Source organism: Dioscorea cayenensis, unplaced genomic scaffold (assembly GCF_009730915.1).
Source record: "Dioscorea cayenensis subsp. rotundata cultivar TDr96_F1 unplaced genomic scaffold, TDr96_F1_v2_PseudoChromosome.rev07_lg8_w22 25.fasta BLBR01001307.1, whole genome shotgun sequence".
NCBI classification, from domain to species: Eukaryota; Viridiplantae; Streptophyta; class Magnoliopsida; order Dioscoreales; family Dioscoreaceae; genus Dioscorea; species Dioscorea cayenensis.
The window spans coordinates 43,429-62,927 of record NW_024087698.1 but is presented as its reverse complement, the minus strand read 5'-3'; the positions used below and the strand labels follow the sequence as shown (position 1 = coordinate 62,927).

The 19,499-nt window shown below is 37.6% G+C and overlaps 1 protein-coding gene and 1 non-coding gene across 2 annotated transcripts; one reads left to right on the top strand and one right to left on the bottom strand.

Annotated features, from left to right (window-relative positions):
* Nucleotides 1-411: 411 nt before the first annotated feature.
* Nucleotides 412-1,149, bottom strand: LOC120256148. The gene has a single exon (XM_039263911.1). It carries the CDS (start codon nucleotides 1,147-1,149, stop codon nucleotides 412-414), a length of 738 nt encoding a protein of 245 aa, XP_039119845.1.
* Nucleotides 1,150-2,238: 1,089 nt separating this feature from the next.
* On the top strand, nucleotides 2,239-2,345 carry LOC120256149. The gene has a single exon (XR_005535191.1). It is a non-coding gene; the product is annotated as a small nucleolar RNA R71 (small nucleolar RNA).
* Nucleotides 2,346-19,499: the final 17,154 nt, after the last annotated feature.

Sequence of the window (19,499 nt, the reverse complement as noted above, 5' to 3'; positions counted from 1 at the left end):
AATCTTGTCACACATATCACTATTCATCTTCCACATTAGTTAAGAAACCACTTAAGTGTCTCTATTCCCTACTCTCTATGGATACGATATCCACTCATCTGGGATTATTACTTCGACACCCGTGCACTTGCAGTTTACACGCATATACAGACGTGTCAAAGAGCTTGTTTAACGTCATTAGCTCGGCGTACCTCTTACTTACCTTTCATGGCGGATCAAATATAGGTGTTTTACCTCCAACATTGAGAGAAGTGCCAAGACATGGGAAACTCATTGATAGGCGTGAAAAGACATGAAATTTTCCCCATTCACCAAAGTAAAGACGGTCTGCTTCCCTTGGCGGTGATAGCGTTAAATTTACTCTCCCTTTAGGCTTCTTATTCACCTTTCACCACACTTTTTTCACATTTTTCATCTTTTTGGGACTATTTGATGGATTGGTCCCCACAAAATTGACATGTTCCCTTGGGGCTGGAGTAAATTCTTCATTCCGTCTTCCTCATCGTCCAAGGCTGCAAGGTACTCTTCTAGAGGGTTTAAAGCCAATATCTCCTGCACACGATCATAGATGACCATGTCAGTTGCATCAATGAAATATAATGGGTCATCATGATTTAAATTTTGTATCATAGCTTCTAGGAATGTAAAAACCACTTTCTCATCTCCCACTCTCAAAGTCATCTTCCCTCCCTTGACATCGATTAAGGCACGGGCAGTGTTAAGGAATGGCTGCCTGAGGATGAAAGGGACTTCGACATCCGCATCTACATCAAGTATCACGAAGTCCACTGGGATAATCAGCTTATCAATCTTTACAAGCACATCCTCGACTACCCCTCGGGGCTTCCTAACAAAATGATCTGCCAATTGGAGTGTCATTCTCATAGGCTTGAGATCATCCAACCTTAACTTCAGGAACAAAGTATAGGGCATCCCATTTATGCTCGCCCCATAATCGGCTAGAGCATTCTCTTGCATCCCTTCCCCAAGCATACAAGGAATGATGAAGCTACCTGGGTCAGTTAACTTTTTTGGTAACTTCTTTTGAAGCACAGCCAAGCAATTTCCAGAATGAGTGATAGTATCTAAGTCTTCAAGTTTCCTCTTGGTGGCAATGAGATCTTTCATGAATTTTGCGTACTTGGGCATTTGTGAAAGTGCTTCGACGAGGGGAATTTTGATGTGAAGTTGCTTGAAGATGTTAAGGAATTTCTTGAACTGAGCATCATCCTAATCGTTTTTAATCCTCGATGGATAGGGCATAGGAGGCTTATACTCGGGGACATTTGTGGATAAAGATTTGGAACACACTTCATCTTGTTTTCCCCCACTTTTGTCAATCAAATTCTTAGTCAGAGTAGGGTCTTCCCGGATGGATACCCTTTCATTAGAGGCACTTGGGCCCTCACTAGCCCTTGCCTCCAACTGTTTCCCACTCCTCAAAGTCACGTCATTTAAATGTTCCCTCGAGTTGTCTTTTGGTGTTGCTTGGGAAGCTACCGGGGACCTTCAGAATTTTCCCTTGCAAGTTGTCCAACTTGGGTCTCAAGGGACTGAAATTGAAGCTTGGACATTCTGAAACACCGTGCCAAATTCATAAAGCCTCTTGTCTACATTTACAAACCTTGCCTCTGTATTCATCATAAAGTTTTGCCAACACATCTTCAGTAGTGTATTTTCGCTCTTGTTAAGGAGGGAGCTTGATATTGATTTCCTTGGTATAGTGGAGACTTCTGCTGGGGTTGGCCTTGGCTCCAAGAGAAAATTGGGTGGATTCCCCGGTCCCGTTAGTCCTCCACTGACATAGTCGACCGTCTCCACTAGTGTTGAGGGGGCAACAAAGATAGGGCATTGTGATGTTACATGGCTAGCACCACAGGCTATCACATGACATAACGGTCCCCAAGTTTGATGTAGACTCCAACATGAACTGATCCATCTTCTTAGCTAATGCATCAACCTTTCCTGCTAGAGCTGCATTTTAATTCACACTCTTTATCAAGGCATCGATTTTTGAAGCTAAAGCAGTGGTGGTATCCACCTCATAAAGTCCTGCTGCCCTTGGGGGCTTTTGTCTAGTACTCCAATGGTACTCATGACTGGCCATGTTTTCAATTAATTTTTTGGCCACTTCAGGAAGCTTGCCACTCAAAGAACCCCCTGCGGCAGCGTCGATGAGTTGCTTAGTAGCATAATTCAGCCTATTGGAAAGCATCTGCACTCTCATCCAGGCATGGGAAACCATGGTGAGGACACTTACATAGTAGATCCTTGAACCGTTCGTGTGTCTCAAAGAGTGTTTCAGAGTCCCCTTACCGAAAAGATGATATCTCCTGTCTCAGTCCGGCTGCCTTGCTCGGTGGAAAATATCTAGCAAGAAACTTTTCCACCATCTCCTTCCACGTGGTGATGGACCCAGGAGCTAAGGAAGTAAAGCATATGTATGCTGCTCCTCTCAGACTGAAGGGCTAATAGTCTCAATCTTATGGCATCATCAGAAATTGAGGTTATCTTTAAAGTGGAACAAATCTGGAGGAAACGATACAAGTGGCCGTGTGGGTCTTCATCGGCTAACCCATCAAACTGGACTGAATTCTGAACCATTCCTATAGTGCTTGCCTTGATCTCAAAGTTGTTTGACGGGCACAGTAGGGGCGTGCACACTGAACTCCTCGCTATTATACTGAGGCCTCTCATAATTAGATAAAGTTCTCCTCGGTTCTGCCATGACTAATGGTTCACTAAATTCAACTTGAACCTCTTGTTGCCGTGAACTCTCACCCACTTCTCTCAACCTTTGATGCAAAGCTCGTTCAATTTCTTCAACAGGCTCTACTAAGTGTCTTTGATTAGAGCATGTCATAAGATGATACCTTGCACAATGTTAAGAGCAAATGATCAGGATTTGAGAGAATAATGGTAAAATAAGACAAAAGCAAATAAATGGAAAAATAAGAGCACAAAACAAAAGAAAACAAAAGCGTGAAGTAAAAGAAAAAAGAAAAATGGCAAAATTAACGAGATATAAGTTTTCCAAATATTCCTTGTGGGTTCTGGCAAAGGCGCCTAAAAACTTGATGGTGACTGCCCGTAAGTGCACAGGGTCGTAAAGTAATACCTCTCGCGCAAGCACGAGAGAGTCATATTCCCTGGGCCCAAGGAGCTACCCTTACTTCCTCTTTACTCGTTGTCTATCCTTCCAATTTGAGTTGAGAATCGAGATGACTAAAACACGGAAATAAAACAAGAGCCGCAGTGCAAAGCCAAGTAAGAGGATGAAAATCAAGAAATGAGAGAGATCCCGGATGTGGATCCCCTTAGGGTTACTCAAGGCCACAAGATTCTGAAAATAGGTTATCCCGATAGTCACGGTGATAACCCCTAATCCATACAAGTGTTGACTCGTAATCTCTTCCAGTCAAACTTTCTTCTACGATTGCAATGCACAAAGGGAAATCCCAATTAAGGCTGATACTCTACCTAGGTTCAACCATAATATGTGGAGGGTATGAATCACGTGGTTGTTACAACATATTCATACATGAATCCCCATTAAGCAAGATTTGTCTAGTATTAGGGCTAAAGTCATGCAACCTAATGCAACCTAGCAGTTAAAAAACAGAGTTCTCATGGAAATCAACACATAAAATCTCACCAAGCTTAAACCAAAGAACACACCAAATGCATTATTACAACTCAAAGCATCCAAATACACAAGTTCACCCCAAGGCTCATTGACATCCGGTGACCTTGGGGCTTAGCCTTCCATATAAGCATAAACACAAAACGAGTTCATGTAATCTACTCTAGAAAGCATAATAAACTCCCTCAAATGATCGAAAGATGTGGAGGAGAAAGGATGACACTGAGTGGCTTCCGTGGAAGTCGCAATGGGGGCGGCTTCCCTTGTCTTCTCCAAGCTTTCTCAAGGTAAAATCGATGGAGATCTTGCCCGAAATGACTCTCTCCTCTTGCTTCTTTCCCTCTAAATACGTTGATTCGATCGTCAAAATGCCTGGTGAAGTTGCCTCCACCTAGGGCTCAAGATGTCTCCAAAGTGGTCTCTCTCAAAACCCTAGCAGAAATAGGGTTAAATAAGGTCCGCCCGAGCCTCACGAGTTCCTCATGGCCGCATGGAGCCCGTGAGGCTTACCGTCTTTTTTTTCCACCCAAAAAATCATTACCGGTGCTATAGTAATCTTGATATAGTACTTTTGCCTGTAATAACATTGCTATAGAGTTTTCTGCTAGGATACCAGGCCTCCACAAAATTTCCAGTAAACCTCACGGGTGTCTCACGGGATCATGACGCTGGTGAAGCTTACTATCTTTTCAGCATTACTCCAGAAATTGAGTTTCTCCAATGCTTGGAACCCTAAAACGCGATTTTTCGGTGTCGATTTCTCCCTAATTGCGTTCTCGAGCTCTCCCTGGCTTCTTTGATGCCTAAAATATAAATAAAACAAATTTAAACACAAAACGGGCATCGATTCATGAAAATACGGGTGAAAAGCATATATTCTACAAGTATAAAATACAAACATTTAGGCATTTATCATAGCTATTCACAGTCATCTCTTCAATTAGTTGTTAGGCTGGTGTCTTGTTTGCTAATGTACCTCCTACGGCAATGATTGCATGCCCGCAAGTGTACAGGGTCGCCAAGTAATACCTTGTGCAAAAGCACAAGGATCGTATTCCACACGGCTAAGGAGCTCCTATTACTCCTCCATCACTTACTTTCTAGCCTTACAACTTAAACATGGTATACTACTCTAATACATGCAAGAATGTTGATAAATCACAAGTATAACAATTCCAAGGCAAGCAAGGAGATCACAAGAGTAATGATGATGTAAATAAGCCTACGGATGTAGATCCCCATGAGGGGTTATCATGATATATGGATGCATAAGAATAAAATAGCAAGGGTGATTTAGATCGATAGACCTCAACATTAGTTCAACCCCAATTTCTCGGCGGTTAAACCCTAATCCCATACGAATGATGATAAGGACCTCTCCCTAATCATATTCCTACGATTGCATTAAGTGTAGGGAGATCACGCGATAAGGATACACTTAACCTAAGTTTATCCTCATGTTTCGAGGGGCTACCAACACCCAATTTCTTGGTATGTTGGTCAAAAAATACCCCTTTTAGCTCATTAAAGATCTAGTACACGCGAGTAGGTCACGTCTACATGTATAACTCAACAAAGAACTAAGGATTTCTCCAACTAATAGTTCTAGGCATGAAGTATAATGAGCCAAACCATAAATCTCACCAATGCATTCCAAATAAAGGTTTTGCATCCAAAATACATGATGAACACCCTAAGGATCACCTACATCCGGTGGCCTTGGTGGTCTAGTGTGCCATCATACAAACAAATGTAACAATCTCAAGAAAAACATAAACCAAATGCAAAAGAGGCACTCCCTAGTCTGAATGATGATGAAGAAGAACAATGCCAACCAAATGATGCTTCCTCTAGCCCAAGGAATGCCGAATATTCCTCCTCTCTTGATGATGAAGCTCTCCCCTTGAAGTTCAAGTTCTGGATCACCTCCAAGCCTCAAAGCCATGCTCTACCAAGATGATGTCTTCATTTCTCCTCTTTTCCCCCTAAGTGTTGACTGCCAAAAGTCCTCTTCAAAATCTTCCAAATGCCCTCATATACCCCAAGTATACTCCCTCCAAAAACAGCCCATAGTATGCCCATCAAATAAGACTCAAAAACCCCCAAAAGGGAATCCATCCTGACTCTATATTGGCTCCATACTGGCTCCATGAGGACCTCCATACTACCTCAATGAGGAGCTCATTGAGGCAGTATGAAGTAGGCAAACTCCATTTTAGCTCTCGTAACAGTATCCATAATGGGTCAATGAGCACCTCATTGACCCAGTATACCATCAAACAAACTTTTCTCCTTTCTGGCTATAGTATTTATTCCGAGGTCAATCCCGGGACAACATTGACGCCGTATGGACTGGATCAAATCCTGACTCAAAAACTCTCCATGTGCTACAGTGCAGCTATAGTGTTCTTGCTCCATTGTTTTTGCTACAGTACTCCTGCTGCAGTAGATCTTCTATAGTACTCCTTGAACCATTCGCATGTCTCAAACAAAGATTCTATCTCATTGTTAAACTTTGCAGATTTTCTTGGAGGAAAGTAACTTGCAAGGAAAGCCTCTACCATTTCATCACATGTTGTGATGGAAGTTCTTGGTAATGATTGGAGCTACTGTTAGGCTCTTCCTTTCAATGAGAATGGGAAAGCTCTCAAGCATATTGCATCATCAGATTTTTTTGCATCCTCTATTTTAGCTAGAAAAATTTTGTTCTTATGAAGGTTCCTTTCCCCGTCTATGAAATCTGCACTCAATTTCAGGATCTTCTTTAACTAATGTTGAAGGATTTCCTTTGGTCATAACCGGTAGCTAAAATTAAGAAAAGAAAAGAGTAAGAACAATGAAAGAAAGAAATATGGAATAGAGAAACAATGAAAAAGTGCATTGTAAAGTAACAAAGTCCTAGCGTTCCTAATATCCCATTCCTCAACAACGGTACCAAAAGCTTGACACACCCCTCACGTGTGTCCGAAAATGCATGGGTCGCTCAAGTAATAAAGTGTACCTACTGGGTCTGGCAGTCAAATCCACAAAGGAACAGGAGTATTAGTAATAGCTACTTCTAAGTTATCTAGTCAAATAATCAAGAGTATGATGTTATGAATAAATTCGCTAAAAGATAAATGTCACTAACAAGTAAGCAAAGAGTAAAATGAGAGGATGTCTCAATCAATAAAAAATGAGGTATTCGGGAAATGATTCCCCTAGGATTCAAACATTAAACGTAAGATTCACAAAGTGTTCCTAAACCGGGTTAGTTAAGTGGTGGAAATCCAAAATTAATTGGATCCTACCTCTAGATCACCAATACTAGTCCCCTACGAGGTCTCGGTGGAGAAATCTCTCAATCTCAACACCTCACACCACATATGACTGCATAGCACTCTAAGGATTCCAAAGGGATATATCTGATTCCTAAGAATAGATCTAGCCCTACATCTGGGGTGAAAGGCCCTTAACCCCCTACGAAATCCTGGCAGAGAACTCTCTCAACACCTTACACCACATATGGTTGCTTAAAGCTTAGGGAATATGGAGATAGAATACACCAATTGGAAGGAAAATGGGGATGCTCAACTATCTCATAACTTGCCCTCTCAACACTCTTCAATCTTGAGGTTCTAACACTAATGGAGACCTCTCTCCCCAAGGTGAATGAGTCAATGCAAACAAGTCAATTAATACATTAATAAAGCAAGCAAGCATTAGGAGCAAAAGATTAAACTTAACTAAACTCGGATTAAAAGAAATGTAAATCAATATAAAGAATAAAATCCTGAGATTAACATGCCCAAATACCCTTTAGGGTTTAGCTCTCGATGGAGCAAGTTGCAAAACAAATAATAGAGTGAAAATTTGTAAAATCCATAGAAATAAACCGTCTTGAATTCGTGATGATGGGCTTGATGGGTAGTTTCAAAGTCTTGATGGATTCCTCTCCAAAGCTAGGGTCATCGATTGCTTACTTAATGTTATGATGGAGGAGAAATCGATCATAGTTGGTCAAGAAACATCCCTAAAGTCGCAAACGCCTCATCTCCAAACCCTAGCCTCCTTGCCTTAAAGGCCATGAAAAAATCTCCCAAACATCAGGAAAAAAGACCTTTTATAATTAGAATCCCTTGCCTATCACATGCTGCCACACGCCCGTGTGGGCTGCAAAATTTTCCACACGCCTGTGTGAAAATTCCACATGGTTGTAAATAGTAACTGCTACAGTAATTATTGCATTGCTCCATGACCAATGCTTCCAAAACTCTTCTTCTGAGACCACACATTTGGGCACACGTCTATGTGGTAGATCATGTGGCTTCTTGTCGACTAAACACTATTAAGAGGATTTTTGAAATCTTTAAACAAGTCGGGACATGAAGATGTAACTGCCTTTGTGCCTTTCTTACTCACAATTTAACTTGAACTTCTTCAGAAGTTGGCACACACCCCCATATGAATGAGCACAGCTTGTGTCTTGATCCTTATGTCGCGCATAAGTCTCCCAAATTGTGCCTTCATGACCTATCTTTGCTTTCTTTTCTCTCTAGAAGCCTTCACAGCCCTATTTACGCAAAAGAACACCAAATACAATTTATGAGACATAAAACATGATAAAAATGTTGCCCAATGCATGTAAAACATATAAAGAATAAGTTCACTCAAGAACTTATCAACTATCAATAACCTAATTCATGATGAGCCAACCAACTTCCAAGCGAGATGCCTACAGTTAGAAACAACTAACATGTCAAGATCCTTAAATGAATTGCTTCCTAGTCTTGGTCAATGACCGCTATGTTGGTACTAGTGGTCCAACATAGAGATGGAAATAGTGGTAGTGGTCTATTTTTTTCGTCTATTATAAATGACACATTTGACCCACTAGCTACTCCCTATCCATTAGCTATCCTCTATTCAAACAGCTTCCAAAAAATTAAAAAAATTTAAAATTTAAAAACAACTTGATGGCCATCATAAATTTCAAGGTTTTAAAAAGCAGACCCGACTAGCTGGTTTAATCGGTTCAACTAGGAACCAGCCGCTAGTCTGTTTCACTTATATAGTTTGAACTGGGTCCTGATCGAACCGGTCATGAATAGGCTTTGGACCTAGAACTGATGAACTAGTTTGACCGGACCAACCAATCTGATCCTTCTCAAATGGAGCTCATACAAGCACTTGAACCTTTTTCAAGAGTGCTTCTCCTTCTCCATCTTTATCTCCATCTCTATCTCCATCATGGGATCAAAATCTAAGTTTTGATTCCTATATGAGCTTTAATTGCATGCAAAACAGCCAAAAAAGTGGGAGCTTTCTCAATGTGAAGCCCCTTCCGCTGAAGCACGCCGAAACTCCATCGCCAACCAAGCCTGGCAAGCTCTACCGCGGCGTGCGGTAGCGTCACTGAGGCAAATGGGTGACCGAAATCTACCTCCCTAAGAACCGCACACACCTCTAGCTCATCACCTTTGACACCGCCCATGAAGCCACCATGGCCTACGACGAAGCGACCTTCAAGCTCCACGGTGACTTCTCTCGCCTTAACTTCCCCAATCTCTGTCACTCCTCCGTCAACGCCAAGCTCCAAGCCATCTACCAAACTCTCAAAGCTCCTAATTCCACCCCTGCTTCAAAAACTCCAACTACTAACACCTCACATCACCACCATCATCATCTTGTGATCAAGAAGATGAATCCTCTACTGGTTCTTCTCTAGTTTTAAAGAAGCAGAGCTTAGACTTCACTAAGGTTCCATGGGATATATCTGAGAGCTTTGTGCTCAGAAAGTACCCATCTTGGGAGATTGATTGGGATGCCATTCTCTCTTAAGTTTTAGTAATTAAGTAGTTACAGTGACCGGTGCAAATGGAATTTTACACATTTGTGATTTGTCCACTAGTCTTTGCGTACTTAGTTGCTGATATTTAGTCTTCTTCTTCTCCTCCTAGTTCTGGTGGTTTTTTCTTGGCATATAACCATGGAGAGAGAATTGTAGTTTAAGTTTATTTATTTTGAAAAAATTTAAAAAACAGTAATTGTTGGGTGAACCGGCCTGTTTGACTAGTTGAGCAATGAACCAGTTGGCCAACCGATTCGCCAACTGGTCCAATTATTAAACCCTTGATAAATTTATATGGACACTAACATCAATTAAAATTATCCAAGGATTTTATAGAACATTAAATGTTAAAATATCAATATATTTATCTAAATACTTAAATTTATAATTTATATTGGCAGACCGCCTTGGTTCTAAATATGGGTCAGTAACCAGAAGTAAAGGACATTGTAGCTGAGTAATAGAAGCATGAGGCGGTCGACATTGTAGCTGAGTAATAAAAGTATGAGGCGGTGATCAAGTTTGTCTTCACTCTAAATTGGACGTATCTGATTGACATTGGTATCTAAGTGATCAGGTTGAGGAGGAAAAGCTCACGTTTCCAAGATGCAAAGTACTATTATTTAATTATATTAGAAAAGATGTAAATTATGGACTCAGGAGTTTGTTCCGTTCTATCAAAATTCTCAATGCAGGTTGATTGTCTTCATTTTTCAGCCGGAGGTACTTATCAGATAAATACAAGGACCATACATTTTTCTAAGAACAGAGAACGATTACGTCCACCATTATGTAATCAAAGGGGATAAGCATGACCTAAGTTTTAATGGAAATTCTAAATTTATTTGGGTTTAACGAACAAACTTAGGTATATATATTGCATCCTAACAAACTGTAAAATCAATACCTTATAAATAAATGTTCTGTTGTCATGTAATGGCTATATAATTATTTGCTTTACGGAGACTATCATAAGAAAATTCTCTCATGAAATAAATTTTGATAAATAAAACTTTATCAAAAAAAATTGTTTCGATACCCTTGAATTAAAATAAAAATATGAGATTTGTTTAAAAGATCATATTAATACATATTATAAACTAATACATATTCTCTTTGTATTTATTTTTAATTATAAGTAAAGTACTTTGCTAACGTCAGGGCTATAAGTAGGGGACTTTATGAAAAATCTAATTATCCAGCACTATGAATTGTCTTCTATATTTCACTATTCTTGTCGTGTACCACTAAATTCAACTGTGATATTTGTTATCTTAATAAATTTGAAGTTTATCAAATCGCCTGTGAACCCAAAATTATGAGGGACGTTTGGTCACAAAAAATGAAATGGGTTTCATTGCTTAAGTCATGTGTATCCTTGTTTGGATGTGCATCAATGAGCTTGGAGAAGGCGCAAGGGAGTAATGAATTTATATGGAAGGAATGTTGATTCCTTTTGCATGTAAAATGACTAGTGTACAGTTTGCCCTAGATATATATATATCTATATATGGTGTATGACAAATTTATATAATTTTAAAACAGAATATATTTAATTTTTTATATGATAAACATTAAAATTAATTCCTTTTATTTATTTAAATAAAATAATTTATAATAAGTAAAATACAGTAAGTTAATAATGTGATTAAATAATTGTTGTAGGTATTGTTAAAATAGATCATAATTACAATTAAATATTTAATTTAAAATAGTAAATTATAATATTTGGAAAAAATTATATCCAAAATATAATTGCCTGTTTTTGGCAATCATTAACCACACCAAGCTATCACCACCATGGAGGCGAAGCTAATCATAGTTAATTATTAGATTTCTTAAAACATAAGAGACTAAATGCTAAAAAACATAAGAACTTTAAATTTTTGTAAAGAAGTATACATGTAATTTACTTTGAAATAATCCATGTTTTGTAAATGTGCATATAAAAAGCTTATAATAAAAATTTTGTTTCAATATTATTATTACGAAGTCGGTCATTATAGCTTTTAATTTAATTTTTTTAAATTAATCACTAAAAAGTTGTTTCAACTATCATGTAATAACAACTTTTAGATATTTTGAAAAGCTATAGATACAAATTAAACTATAAGTCAACCATTGGATAGCTCAATAATAAGACATTTGGGTGCAAGAGAGAGGATAAAGATTCAAATTCCTGCCCCAGAAGTATTAGTCATGTATTGTTTATGCAATCACTACAAGAAAGTTGGTCTATAGCGACTAAATTTAGCGGCAAATTATAAATTTCTCGCTGTAAATCTCTATAGTGGTAGATTTTTTATATTAGCTGCTATAGATATGCTTTTAGCGGCAAATTTTTTAATTAGCTACTATAGACCATTTATTATTTTTTAACAATAATTTTTATAGCGGAGAATCCATGTATTAGCCGCTATATATATATTAAATTTAAAAATTATACTTTAAAGGTTGTAAATGATTTCCACTATTTTTATCATTTATTTAAATAAACATATCATTGGCAAAAATTTATTAGATCCCGAGTTGTATGAATAATTTTTTATTTATGAAACTTTTGACAAACTTTGACGACATTTTAAAATTTTATGTATGTATTTATTTATTTATTTTAAATATTCTATTATCTTTGAATTTTATGGATAATTTTTAATTTCAGAAACTTTATGATGCCATCCGGCCATTACACTTTAAAAAAATAACTAAATATTTTATTTATTAATAAATAATAGAGATGTCTATTAAAAAATAAATAATAAATATTTTAATTCTTAAAATTAAAAAAAAGTTGCAATTGTAGTTGGTTAGTGAATCCTAACTCGTTTATAATTTAATTCTTAAAAAATGAATATAAATAAAATTATAAAATTACTGAATAATAAAATAAATGACCCTTAAAATTCATATAAACAATCAAATGTAATGACGGAAAATGCCCTCAATTTCTATTCCCATCTTTTTCCAATGAATTCATGTTTCTCTCCCACCTCTCAAATCCCATTCGCCAAACCCAAACCCTAATAATCCCCTTTCTTCTCCTTCGATCCTAATCGATCTCGTGCTTGGATTTTGAGTTTCGATTTCACTAGTTCAAGCTTTGAATCCTGGTGGAATCTCAGATTTTGGTATCTTAGATCAATTTTTAATCGAAGCGGGTCGCTTTTATTACTGTTTTTGCGTTTGGATTTGTTTTATTGGGTAAAACCTTGATCATTTTACTCATAGCATGAAGTTTTTCTAGATCTATCTTGAAGTTTTTTTTTTGGGTTATTTTCTTTGTAATTTTGGAAATATTAGATGTGTGTTGGTGAATAGGGTTTTGGGATTGTGATTTAGGATTGTGATGGGAGCATACTGGTTGGGGAGATGGAGGAGGGAGCAAGAGATGGGAGTTTAGTGTTTCTTCTTCTTCTTTTTTAAAAAAATCTTCCATATTTTTCATTGTTTATTTTGATCAATTTCATGCCTTCATTTCAATATTTATCACTTTCATTTGGATATTCACTGTTGTTTTCCATTTTTTTTTTAACTAAATAAACCATGGATTGTTGAGAAATTATTTTGATGTTGGAGTTTTAAGCTTCTTTTTTTTCTTGATATTATTTTTAGCATCATTTTACATGCATATATGGATGGATTGTTTGCTCAAAATGTGAGATCCAAAAGTGTAAGGTAAATGGCTGCCTGATAGTTGAATTGTTTGCTCAGAATGCATCAGCTTTTACTCGTACTTCCATGTTATAGGAAAGTTCAGAAAAAAGTAAGAAAGCCTTGCAAGATCTTCAAGCGGTGTATAACATAACTAACTTGATGCTCAAGGAGATGAAATTTATCATATTAAATTTATTACAATCAGATAAGTTAACAATTGATTGTAATAAATTTATTACAATACTAATTTTTGTTTTCCATTTGCAGATATCTTCCTCCTGAAATTGGCTACCTGAAGAAGCTTGAGGAACTGGACCTTCAATAAATTAAAAAGTTTACCTAATGGGATTGCTGAGCTACATGCCCTTAAGTTACTAAAAGTAGCTAACAATAAGTTGGTTGATCTTCCTTCTGGGATCTCTTCATTGTAGAGTTTGGAAAATTTAGACTTGTCAAATAACAGGGCTCACTTCATCGACTTTGCTTAACCTTTCTTCAATGCATGCTCTTCAGTTTTCTGAATCTTTAGGTTTTACTCTTTACCAATAGTTGTCATTAAATTTACAAGAATAATCTTGGAATTTTCTAATGTATATCTACTATTTCTCTCTAAATATCTAGATTGTTTTTTGACAGTTCAATGTTTTAATGACATTATTGTTTGGTTTATTTTCTGACCATTTTTTTTTCTACTGGTGAAGTTACTTTTTCATGCATTCATGTTATGTTGAAGCGAGAGTTTGCTTAATTGCTTTTTGGTTTGAGTATTATGATTGCGTTGAGAAATTATGTTTTGTTACTAGTTGTCTAGATCTATTATATTTCTCTCATGCTTTTATCTTTTACTTCCAGTTATTTATTTTCCATTTTTCCTCCTTATTCTCTTATGTGGCCATGTGTAGCATTGTTAAACTGATTTATGTATACCGACTTGTTGCCTACATCTTCTTCCTTGTAGGATGCCTTCTTTAAATGTGTTGCTTATATATTGACAATTTTCTGCTAGTCTTTTCAAACTTGTTCCATGCTTCAACTTAATAGCTATATCAGAAAATATGATTTCCCATCTCCCAACTTTGTTCTGTTCATTCCTGCCAATCTTGTTGACACATTATTTTATTCATTATCTGATACATGTGGATTTTCCTTGTGTTTTTTTCCATGTGTATCAGGAATTTATTTAGGGAAAATTACTGTTTAGCTATCGTGAATTTCAAATATTTCCAAACAACCCCTCTAAGTTTGGCAAACCCCAGACAGCCCTTTCATTATTGTTTAACTTCCCTTTTACCCTCTACCGTTCACTTCAAATGGGTCCATGTTGTGAAATCCCATTTTTTCCCTTGAAAATGGTAGGGAAAAAAGCGCCCAATCACATCATGTCCAACCTTTATGTGGGGCTTTCTGCTTGCTTTCTGTTAGACAATGTCTAGAAGTTGCATTACATCTTCTTGTTCTTCTTCTCATTTGGTTTGTTCGATTTCAGTTCTGCCAGTTTCGTAATACGGTGAGGATTTCTTCGTTGCTATCACTTTGACCATTCTGCGTCAGGGAGGGAGTAACAAAATTTATAAACAATGCAGGTTTATTATGGAGAGTTTTTGTGGTATTGATAGATGTAAATCTGTTTCAAAAAATGAGTCAGGGTGAAGTTTATCATACAATATAGATATAAATCGGTTTGCCCAACAGAAAATGAAGTTGACTTCCAGCGGATTGGTCAAGTGCACTCCATCTTCAAATGCGCTGTAGTCGATCTTGTTGTCGAGTCAGACGATGTGCCATTGTCGAATCCTATTGAAAATGAGTTCATTTCGTTGTAAAGTTCTTCTCATTTATGATTATCTAGTTGTATATGTGAAATACTATTTAACTGTGCTATTCTATGTTTAAATATATTACATCTTTGTTTAAAAATTGTCGTCTCCATTTAAATTTGTCTTTATCTGTTTAACTATTCATATTAACATTTAAATATTGACCTAACGTGTAAACTCTTTAACTCTCTGTGTAAAATATTGATCTTTTTGGTTAGAACTGAAGTGTTGGCATGTGGCAGATGGCAAGTTTATGGTATCCCGTGCAGAAGAATTAATAACGACATTAAATTTTCTAAATTTTAACGTAAATATCGGAAGACTCGTTCATCGTGATCAGTCAAGCTCGGTCCACGGTGTGTTTCCCTTTTTTTCTCGGATCTGAAGTGTCAACCGGCTTGTGGACTTCACACCATAAATGAGAAGGAAGAACCCTTCCCCTGGACAACTCCTCGTCATCGTCGTCGTCCTCCTCCTCCTCTACTTCTTGTCCAGGATATTCGCTGGAGTAAGACCAAAATTTTAAGATCAACTCTATCTTAAAGGATGTCTCCTGATCCTCCTCATCTTGAGAATCAATCATCCGTAATCACGCAACAAGTTAAACTATCTTTTCTTGGCCAAGTCGAAATTCCCGCATAATTGCCTAAATGCGGAGGATTCTCCAGCGGTGGATGACGGGCAAGCAATTAAGCAGGCATTTCGACTTGGGCAAGAAAAGAAAGTTTTCATTTATTGCTTGATTGCGGAGGATTCTCCAGAGGAAGAAGATCATGAAACATCCATTAAGACGGAGTTGATATTTATCACTTGAGATTTGTTCTCACCCTTTAAAAACTTTTCCTCTGTGTGTAAATATTATTTTCTATGTTTAACTCTCAAGATCTTCGCTTAAGTCAGACCATGACACATCGATTAATAGACGTTTTTATCAATGTGTTTGCTTAACCTTTTTTAACTGTTTATGTTCTATATTGTGTAGGTTCAAGTTGATGCGCATGTTAAGCAACTGCCGTGAGCATTCGAAAGTACAAATACTTGGTGAGAAAAACTGAAATCTTAATAGACGAACGAGGGTCGACTCGCAAGTGTCTGAGGTGCGAGAAGATGTTGTAAGTGTTGTAAATGTTTTATTTTAAATGAAACAAACTTATCTGAGTGTGAACTTCTGATATTTAATCAGAGACCATTGTAAATGTTTAAATATTTTAAATGAAATAAACTTATTTGAGTTTAACTCATCGTGACGTGCAAATACATAAAGATGTTTTAACAGTGACGTGATAATTTAAACACTATATACCACACATGCATATCGTCCCAGGGCAGGTAACTCATTGACATAGTCAACTCTCCAGTTCGGATCCGAGCAGGACGTGTTTAGGAATATGATTGTACCCAGGAGGTTTGGGATAAATATCGTAGGTTTGAAAAAATATCCATCTTTAACACGATGTCAGTGAAAGCATTCAATTTAAACAATAACATATATTTTAAAATAGTTAAATCACTATATTTAAATGGTTTACATATTGGTTTAAACGATATAGAAATTATTTAAATAGTTAACCGTTAGTTTAAACACTATTTGTAATGGTTTAAACATAAAAATCTTGACATTTAAACAGAGACTCATGATAAGATGAGAACTTTCTTCGAGCGATTACAATATGGCTTCCTCGAGACAATGGTGGAAAGCAGGGCCAACTTCCAGACAAGGATGCCCCACCGAAAAGAAAAGCTGAAGATACAGAAAGAAGAGGACAAAAGTACAATGGCTCCAGTAATATTTGTCTCTAGGGATTACGCCTTGTCTGTCACTTCAAGTGGGTCCACACTAGTTATTTCCTTTTTTGCCCTTGGGATGGAGGGAAAAATACCGGCCAATCACATCATGTCTAACCTTTATGCATACAACTGTGCACTTTTTTGTTTGCCTTTCTGATTGCTGTTTGTTCTTTACATCTTCTTCTTCTTCTTCTTCTTTTTGTTCTTTTTCTCTTCATTTGGTTTGTACGATTTGGTTTTCGGCAGATATATTATGGAGAGTTTTTGTGGTATTGCTAGATACAATGGGAAGGGAAGAGTGCTAATGTTCACGGTTCAAACTTCTTGGGAGTTGGTGTTAGCTGAGATATGTGAGCGACAGGGTCTCAAAGTTTCCCTTGTCAGGGTGAAGTTTATCACACCCGATGGATATAAAACAGTTTGTCTAATAGAAAACGATGTTGACTTCCAGCGGATGTGTCACGTGCACTCTATCTTCAAATGCGCTGTAGTTGATCTTGTTGACGAGGCAGACAATGTGCCATTCTTGAATCCTACTGAAAATAAGTTTTTCTCGTTGTAAGTTTCTTTTTTTTTATTTGATCCAGTTGTATAGGTTTCATTATTGTTTAAGTATGTCATCACTGTTTAAAATCTTATATTATTAATTTAAGTTAATTATTCACTATTTAACTATTTACTTTAACGTTTAAAATTTTAATTTATCACTTAAACAATTTATTCTCTGCTTAAAATATTGATATTTTTCATTTAACTGAAGTGTTGGCAGGAATTCAGATTCTGCGAGCACTCCCGTTCAACCCCATGGTGACCCTGACGGTGTGGGATGTCTTCATTCCTCGTCAGATCATTCTGAAGTGCTGTTATTGGATATCGGACAATGTTTTGACGGTGTTGAACATTTCAGGGACGTACTTCAAAATTTTGCAATCAAACGGAATTTTGACTTCAAATTCATAAAGAACGAAAAACATCGGGTGACTGTGGAATGTGCTGCCGATGGTTGTCAATGGCGCCTTCATGCATCAAAAGAATATAATAAAAATACTTTCAAAATCAAGACAATCAACCCATCACACACTTGCGGTGGTGGAATAGGTTTGGCGTCACATCCAAAAGCGTCCAAAAAATGGGTAAGCGCACGAGTGATTCAGAAGCTCAAGGACCGGCCCTTGTACAAGTCCATCGACATTCAAAAGGACATGGTGTGGGAACATGGTGTCCACATACCATACAAGCAGGCTTGGTTGGGAAAAGAGCATGCCCGGGTGGTCCTTGACGGCAGCAACATCTCCAGCTATGATTTGTTGCTTTGGTACGTGGATAAGGTGGCTGAGACAAACCCCGACAACATTGCGATCGTGGAAGATATGGTGATCATTTTAAACGTGCATTCTTTTCTTTCAGAGTGTGTATTGAGGGATTCAAGAGAGCTTGCAGGCCACTGCTGTTTCTCGATGATACCCACCTCCGTGGAAAATATCGGGGTACTCTACTGGGTGCCACAGGCAAAGATGGAAACAATGGTTTCTTTCATGCCACCTTCGGTATTATCGACAATGAGACCGATGCCAATTGGACTTGGTTCATATCCAAGTTAGGCGATGCTTTATACAATGAAAGAGATTATCATTAGATAATTACCTTCGTGTCGGACAGGTCCAAGGGTCTTGTGAACGCAATTGTGAGAGTCTTCCCTTCTTCGCCACATGCATACTATCTTTGACATTTGGAAGCCAATTTAATGAAAGCCAACCTCAGACTTAGGGAAGGCATTGAGGGAGGAGTGCTGGTTTATATGCTTTCGCATTGCGTGGGCATCCATGGCTAAAGAATTGGATGATACTGTGAATGAACTGCAGGCTACATCACCCGAAGCCCATCACTGGTTGATTAATAAATCGGATATGGCACATTGATTGAATTATCTGTTCAGAGGTGATCATTGGGGTGAGAAGTATTCAAATGTCGCGGAGTCGTTCAATGCTTGGATCAAAGAAACTCGCCATTTACTTGTGACGAAAATGGTCGAATCTATAAGGTCTTCGAATGTTGATTTACACTTAACATTTGGTGTTATCCTTTAAAATGTTTCATAATTGTTTAAATATTATTTTCTAACTTTAAATATTATTTTCATCATTTAAATATTTATCCTACTATTTAAAACATTTTACCAATTATTTAACCATCAATGTCTTTGTTTAACCTTGTTTGACATTTCGTGTTCTATGTTGTACAGGTTCAAGTTGATGCGCATGTTATGCAACCGCCGTGATCAAGCGAACAAATGGGAGACCTACTTATACCCAGCCATACATTCAAAGGTAGAGATAATTGTCGAGGATAGCCGAAATCTTCGCGTTGGTCGTTGTGTCGATGATCGTTACGAAGTAATCGACCAGTGCAGCAACTCTGTAGATCTTGCCATCAGAACTTTTTCATGTCGAATGTGGCAATTTTATATTATCCCTTGCAAACACGCTTGCACTGCAATAATGCAGACAGACACCAACGTTCATGGATTTATTAGCGGCTACTTCACCGTCGACAATTACAAACTAGCATATAAGGAAGCTATATTCCCCATAGCCGACGATGACAAGTCTTCGGACGGAAATCGTGAGCTTCGTTTGCGACCGCCTGTGACGAGAAGGCAGCCTGGTTGTCCTAGACGAAAGAGCATCGAGTCGCAAGCTTTTGATGTCCGTGAGTTACATTGCAGCCGCTTCCACGGCTCAGGTCACAATCGTAGAACTTGCAATGA

Excerpts from the sequence above, each read along its gene's own strand:
- LOC120256148 (XM_039263911.1), bottom strand. The coding sequence starts at position 1,149 with ATGCCCAAGTACGCAAAATTCATGAAAGATCTCATTGCCACCAAGAGG.